At 36.1% G+C, this 7,575-nt stretch overlaps 1 protein-coding gene across 1 annotated transcript; it reads right to left on the reverse strand.

Moving 5' to 3' along the window:
• Positions 1 to 736: 736 nt before the first annotated feature.
• Positions 737 to 6,829, reverse strand: RGS21 (regulator of G protein signaling 21). The gene is made up of 4 exons (XM_075037509.1): positions 6,819 to 6,829; positions 3,348 to 3,424; positions 1,907 to 2,073; positions 737 to 940 (listed from the first exon to the last, which is right to left on the reverse strand). The coding sequence occupies exons 1-4, from the start codon at positions 6,827 to 6,829 to the stop codon at positions 737 to 739; spliced, it is 459 nt and encodes a 152-aa protein (XP_074893610.1).
• Between the last annotated feature and the right edge of the window lie 746 nt (positions 6,830 to 7,575).

Below are 7,575 nucleotides of genomic sequence, written 5' to 3' on the forward strand. Positions count from 1 at the left end.
TACATTTGGAAAAGCAAAGAAAATGAATTATTTATTGAAAATGTACAAAGGAATAGTTCCTCAGTTTTTTCCAAAATGCCTACACAATTAATAAATGAGACTTTTCAACAAAAATTTAAATGAAATAAACACAAAGAAAAATTGAAGAGAGTCATCTTGAAGACAGCTGTATTATGAAATATTTATTTGCTCTGAATGCCAGGAACATTTGTTATAAAGCAGGTGCCTATTTATTAAATATTATCATAGTGTGTTATCTACCATATTTCTACTTCTTCTGTTTTGAATTGGTATAAAACATGTTTAAAAGAGGATTTAAATTTTTTTTACAAATTATAAATAAGATGATGAATGAATGAGTAACTGTATTCAAGTCCCCTGAAAGGAATTTATTTTTGAGGCCATACTTCTAAAGAAAAATCAATGGCAAACCAGAAAACCAAAACATCCTGCTTAAAAATGTGAAAACACTGTGACAAATAAAGCAAGCACTGGAAAAATTATCAATGGCAAACATCTTTACTTAAAAGGTAGCTCAAATATCTTGGCATATTCCATCCTGTTTCTTGAATATTTCTCTACTGCTATTAGAAAGTATCATGTGCATACTGTACTTAAAAACAAGCTGGCAAAGGCAATTCTTAGATCTGGTTTGTACAATCACTCTAATAAAATATTATCTGTACTGAGTTGCAATGGGAGACATTTACAAATTCCTAATCCCTCAGGTATTTTCTCACAAAAATGGGAGCCATCTCTTCTGATTTCCGTGCTGTTGCTTCTTTACTAGTTCCTTGTACATTTCTGACCTTAGAAACCTGGGAAAAGAGTCCTTTGCCATGAGACTGTAGATTGACCTCTGAGCATCATCAAAGCAGCTGAGGGTGGGCTCGGAGATATTCTGAGAGATGTGGGTTTTGGTATGGAAGTCAATATTAATCTGTAGGAAGAAAGGAGGCGTAAAACCAATGTCAGTTTGATCGGAAAGCTGAGGTCTGTTGGTGTGCAGGCCACAGTTTGCATTTGAATTTCCTCCCAAATACCCTGGCAGATGCAAATAAGCAGGAAGGTCATCCCTTCATTTTCTAACATACTGAATTCTTAATTTTATTTGGCTCTTAAAAAGATGGCATCACTGAAAAAAAGAAGGGAAAAACTTGCTTCTGATTATCGCATCTTTTTGCCAAACTAAATCCTATGAAGTACCAATCACCAAAGAGTAAATTAGAGATGAAGGTACTTAGCATCATTTTAGGTTTTGGCCCTGTATGTTTTGTAAGGATTTTTTGGTTTTATTAATAATGAAATGGATTTCAATTATATGTAAGACATGGGGACATTCAGAGCACACTCACTATCAAAGGCAAACACATCAGTGCAGAAGTTTTTTAGGGAGTAGAATGTCAACAATAATTAATTAGCAATTTGTTCCTTCACAGTAAGCATTTTTTAAATAATGATAAAATTGAAGGCTGTGATAGAAATTTTTGCAAGTTTGCATTTTGATTTTCATCGTGTCAAAAATACCTGTACAAAAGAACAAACAGTCATTAACTTTTGAATATACTGGTACATAAAATATGGAGGAAATGGTGGTTATTGCATTATAAAAATGGTTAGAGAAAACCAATGATGTTTAACATAAATTTCCTTAAATCTTAAGGTAGAAATTTCAGAAGGTGAGCTAAACCTGTGTGAAAAATGTATTTAAAGTATAAACCATAAGAGGTCTTTGTTTGCTTCATAGAGTTCCACACACTGTTTTCTACCTGCTAAATAATTGACATGAAAATGGAAGTATGGCCATGTTGAATTGTATTTTCTGTCATTCCTGGAAGTTTGGATATGAACTTTCCACTTGATTCCCATCCTCAGTACCCAAAGTACACGCAAAAAAACTATTTACCTCCTTTGGAGCGTCGGCTTGTATAAAGTCAGAATAAATCTTTTGGGCTTTTGAGGTGATCTTAGTGGAGGATTTGGTTTTCTTGAAATCCTCGCAGGCCAGCCAGAACTCCACATTCTCCTCACTGAACTCTGACTTCAAAAATGTCCTAAAAGCTGCCAAACCATCTGGGGAAAAATGCATAAGATGATGGGCAGAGGAAAACTAATGCCGTTTATATGTATGTATATACACACGTGTGTGTGCATGTGTGTACATATAGATATATATGTGGTATATAGAGTGTAACCTATGTGTCTGATATTGTTTTGCCTGTCAGCCAGCAGTTAGTCTTAAGAGGCTGTTGTGGGAGAAGTAAATAGGAGATGAAACTATAGCAATGATAAGGTGACTAAGAGAATTCTTTCAGAGTTACTAATTGAGGAACGTTCCCAATTCCTGCCTGCTGTGGTTTGGGCTCTCTAGCACTGATGTCAAAAGCGGATCCTGGAGATTTTGGTCTTCAAGAGGATTTGTTGTGACTAGGAAATTAGGGATTTGAGGCTGACCCCTGGTCTAACAAGCAAGTAGGAAATTAAGTCATATTGTGGTAGTGTGCTCCCCTCAGAGCTGAGGTTAGCCTGCCTAAATAGCGCTTCCACCTCCTTTCAATTAATGATTAAGACTTGGATGAAGAGATGGATTCTTCATTACTTCTTTGTTCAGCTTTTTTTTTTTCACTTTTAAGAGAAAAAACATGAAACAAAGGTTTGTTCGGGAGAAATTAAAATTAATTTAATTAAAATTAATCCAAATCACAACCTCTTAGAAAAGAAAGCTGACAGCACCCAAACTTAGTTGTGTTAGTCAAGTTAATACTATTCAGAAACCGTGTGAAGGCACCCCAGGGTCCAGGCCACAATGTTAGTGCAGAAAATGGGGCAGGGGCAAGGGAATTTTGTGAGTTACATGTGGTTTGGGGTTTCAGGTCAGTCAGAATGGGATCTCTTGGAGAAGTGACTTTGGATATATTAGAAACAATCATTTTTTGTTTGACTGAAAGTCAATGCACAACATGGATATTTCTTTATAACAGGAATACCTAAGAAAAGGTTTGTGGGTTATTTATTTTTAAAAATAGGAAAAACAGAACCATCGCACGGGGAGTTTTAACAACCGTTATCTTCATAAAACAAACCTCTTGCAGAGCACTTCTGCCTTCTTAAATATCCCTTAAGCGTTGCCCAGAAGGTATCTTGTGTTTGCAGCTTGGAGAAACATGCCCCCTCTGCCTTTCAGCCCAGCAGCTCACATGCCTCCAGCAGCAGCGCTGGTGTGGAGAACACCACTCAAAGCACGTGGAGAGCTGAACTGGAGAGCAGTGCAAAAACCTGACAAGCAACGTTTGTGCACTGGGTTGACACGCGTTTTAAAAAAAAAATTTTTTTCACTTACTTCTTACCTTTATTAGCTAGTAGTGTATCCACAGACTCAGACCAGGCCATTGTTTCCCCAGCGTGTGACCTGTGGAAACAACATCTATCCTTGAAAATAGCATTGTGATCTTTTGTGCGTGCAGTCTGTGGTGGCTAGTCTATTATTTGGCGATCGCCTTGAGGGAGCAGGGTGAGTAATTCATGTTACTCTATGCACTGAATAACATAAAGTCAACAAAAAGTGTGACACTTTTTTTAGTGTAAGGAACAATATAGACTCATAAAGTACGGTGTTATTTGACATTGGCAACTTGATTATCCATCCAGGTGATAGTAGTAATGCTTGGAATAGATTGAGCTATAGTAAAAGTATAGGAGGGCTATTAACGTTCTAGAGCGCGTACTGAATTTCTTCTTGAGTTCAGATGGATTAACCATTAATTTATAGGACACTTTTTGCTTGGAAGGAGTAGAATTATCTAAAACATTCTCATGCTAACAGTGGTAGGATAAATGGGCATTATTTCAGTTTCTCAGCTGAGTAAATTCACAGGTTTGTCTCTTCCTTTGTAACTTGCTGTGGGCCTCTGTTAGAAATGAGACACGGAACTAAATGGACCCTTGTTCTTACAAAGCCTGGGTGCTCTGAAGTTGTTCGAGCTGGTTCAGAAGCAAAGTTCAACGTGCAGGCTAACGGAGGACAGCCGCGAGATCTGACAGGCAAAAGGATGTCAGATAAGGGAACTGCATGCTAAGTGTGTGGAATGTTTTTTTTCTTGTAATTTGGGAAGGACGGTCATATTCAATTTAGTCCACGAGGACATAGATAAAATAAACCTGTCTTTTATTCCTGCAAAATTATGTTTTGATTAAAATTGCCATTGTATGAGTTTTAATTTAAACATCTAGCAGAGAAAAAGAAACTCCCTTACCAGCATTATTGTTATTGCTTGCATTTTTTGTCACAAAACCTTGGAAGAATATGATTTCTTGAAAATGAAACATTTTGTGGAAACATCAGACACACATGTGGAGATGTCAGCATGTGCCTGCCTGCTTTCCTGCATGCCAGTTTTTCTATTAGATTTTCTCAGTTTTTTTGTGGTTGGTTAATTTGCAGCCTCAGGCATCCCCAGATGAACGTTAGTCTCATATCTCGTTCAGCGATAAGCAGGAATAAATCTGTTTGGCCATCTAGCTCTTATTTTGTTTTAGAAAAAGGAGCATACTTCTTCAATAAATCTCAGTTCAGTGGTTTGTAACTGAAATTTTTTTGAAATAGGGTTTAAGGAAAATTTTGAAAAAAAATTTTATCTTACAAATGTCCTCAGCCAAAATTTTTGAGCTAGAAATTTCAACTGTTAATCAGTTCTTCTTGTAACCTCTAGAGACAGGCAGTAAAAGATGAAGAATTTAATTGAGCTGATACTCTATTATCCACCCAGAACAGACTCAGCAGAAGGTTTTATCCAACTTTTTTTAAATTTTAGTAAAATTAATGCATATTAATTTTTTTAAAAAAGAAACATTAAAGTTTAAAGGGAATGAAGAATGTTTTACTAGCTTTTTGCACTTGTGAAAGACCTTGACATAAAACAAATAGTTAAAGTGCAAGGCCAGAGCAAAATAATTGATTCCCCCCAACCCCATTTTGGATACAGATTTTTTTTATAAGGAGACAAGGAGAAAGGACAACTCTAGAATACTTGCAAGAATATCCAGAGAGGTAGGTAATAATTAAATAGATCAGTATCTCATGTTGCTTTTGTTGAAACTGTTACATTTTGTACAAATAATAGAGACGTATTAACCAGACAAAAAGAGAAGAAACCAACTTTCTAATTCTCTGGTTACGTATCTTGTATAGGTTACAGTAGGCAGGAGGATTTGAAACTGAATTTACATTCTACGTGAATATAGTAGTCATTTGACATCTTGGCAGCTCTGGAATGATTTGTGTGCATCTTCTCTCTCATTTGGTGGTAAGAAAGGGGAAATCGGAAAACTTGGAAACATTTTGTTATGTTTCAGTGTAAAATCAAAACAAATTCCAAAATTTTTGATGGAAACAGAAATCTTATTTTCTGACTAGACCCTGTTTCCGTTCAAAAAACCTTACAGATTAATTTTCATGGAGGTTAGTCATTCTGTACTGAAAGCTTTTTTTCATTTGGTTTTTCTGGTTTCAGACATGCAAACTCATGGGATGTAGAGCAGGTCATCCTCAGCTCAACAAAGCATCACAAGCCACAGACACTGTCCACAAAATCGAGGGGTGGGAAATGTGGGTGAGTGGAAAACGGCGGAAAAGACTCTGCTAAAACACAGCACCTGCCTGTACGTGCTGTGCTGCTCTTTCCTCTGGTCTAGCATTATAAGAGAACGTATTCTCAAGGCTGACAAGATGCCCATCCACCAGGAGAGCATTTTAAAGTAACCTTTGAAGTTCACTAGGCTTTTGTCTGTCTGACCCACTGGTGTCTGAAATCACCTATGGAAAGACCTTTATGCTGACTATTGACTTTCTGCTACTGTATATACTAACTTAAAAAATAGGTGTTTTAGGAGCTATAAGGCCTTGGACTCTGATAAATGCACCCAACTCTTTGTCCTGGATAAAATATTACAGGTTTTCTTAATTTAAAAAAACCCACCCACCCTAGAATTCTGTAAAAAATGTTTGGTATTCATAAGGGTGCAAAACCCTGTTCTGAAGTATACAGGTTACTTTGAGAGCTGTAGTCCACAGCCATTTCTCAGCATCACCAGTAATGGTATTTTCTAATTGTAAATTTATAAAGAGATTATATGATAGTGTCACCCTATTATGTAGCTATAGTTATAATTATTACAATAGATCATGGCATTGACACCTTTAACAAGCAAGCTTTCTTTACAGCTGTCAGTTTACTTACATCCAGACTGCACAAAACTATATTTAAACAAAAATAATAGCATTATGCATATTTATAAGTATGTTTGCACACATCCATGAGGGAAACTGGAGTGCAAATATAGTCAGCCCATACTGAAAACACAAATGAAAACTAAACATAGCATTATGTAGTACTTTGTGAGACATCATGTGCTGATGGAATTAATCAGCAGAGAATTTGTTTTAGTTACTGTAACAAACTTTTATCAAATATGTAACAATTTTTCAGGTTGTTCAGTAAATATTTACTAGCTTTCTTGTCAAACAAAAAAGCAAAATGAAAGACCAGGATAAAACAGACAGCATGAACATAATTCTGCTTCTCTTCCTTATGTGTAATAACATTTGTTTCAATATTTACTTATCACTCAGAGAATTATCTCACTGACCTCATGGGATTTAGTTGAGTGGGAATGGCAAGCAGAACTGGCAACAAGGAATCAAAATAATCATATACACTTTAAAGGGGGAAGGAAAATAAAAGCTGTCCAGATTATTCAAAAGTTGATCATCCCATCCCATAAATCTGCTACGATTAAAATAGCCATAAACAACAACTCACTTCACTGGCATTTTTTGTTCCACTGTCTGACTGTCACAGGTAGGGCAGAATTTCTTTTTCTGACTGATCTTCAAGCTGAAAGTAATGTGACAGCAGGAACAATACAATTAGCATGTGAATAATCAAACAGTACAATGCAAATTGACAAACTTTTTAACACTTCCTTTAAAATTATTTCTTTCAGAAACATGGCTTATTTTTTAACAGTGGCTGTTCTAGCTTAATCTACCAAAAGTAATTTTAATTAAAACCAATTTATATGCAAATATCTCTCAAGACGTATTCATGTTCTGAACAACACCTTAACAGAGAAATCACGTTGTGATTTTTCTCATCGACCACTTGGCTTACTGACTGTGGAAAAGAAAAAAGGAAAATGGGTTCACTGCATGTGACTAGAAAATTCTTCACTATAATTCTGTACTCTCTTATCTGTAAAGCTTACCCATCACTTTATGTGTCTTAAAGGTCAAGGCCCCCTGAGCCATTGTCCCTGTTGTTTATACAAACAAGGCTTATCACAATGGGACCAAAGACTGTTGGGATGGCCATCATTTGCACATTGATGCTGTTATGAATAATGGGATCACCCAGTATTTGATACTTTAAATGCAGTGATTTTTTTTCTACTCTTACTGATATTTCATTCTATGTGCCATCTTCTAGCAGCATCACTCTCCCCCCAAAACATTTTCATATCATTTTGTCTTTTGCTCTTGATAATTACTCTTTCCTCCCCAGCTCTTTTCTTTCTCTG

Source organism: Buteo buteo, chromosome 10 (genome assembly GCF_964188355.1).
Source record: "Buteo buteo chromosome 10, bButBut1.hap1.1, whole genome shotgun sequence".
NCBI classification, from domain to species: domain Eukaryota; kingdom Metazoa; phylum Chordata; class Aves; order Accipitriformes; family Accipitridae; genus Buteo; species Buteo buteo.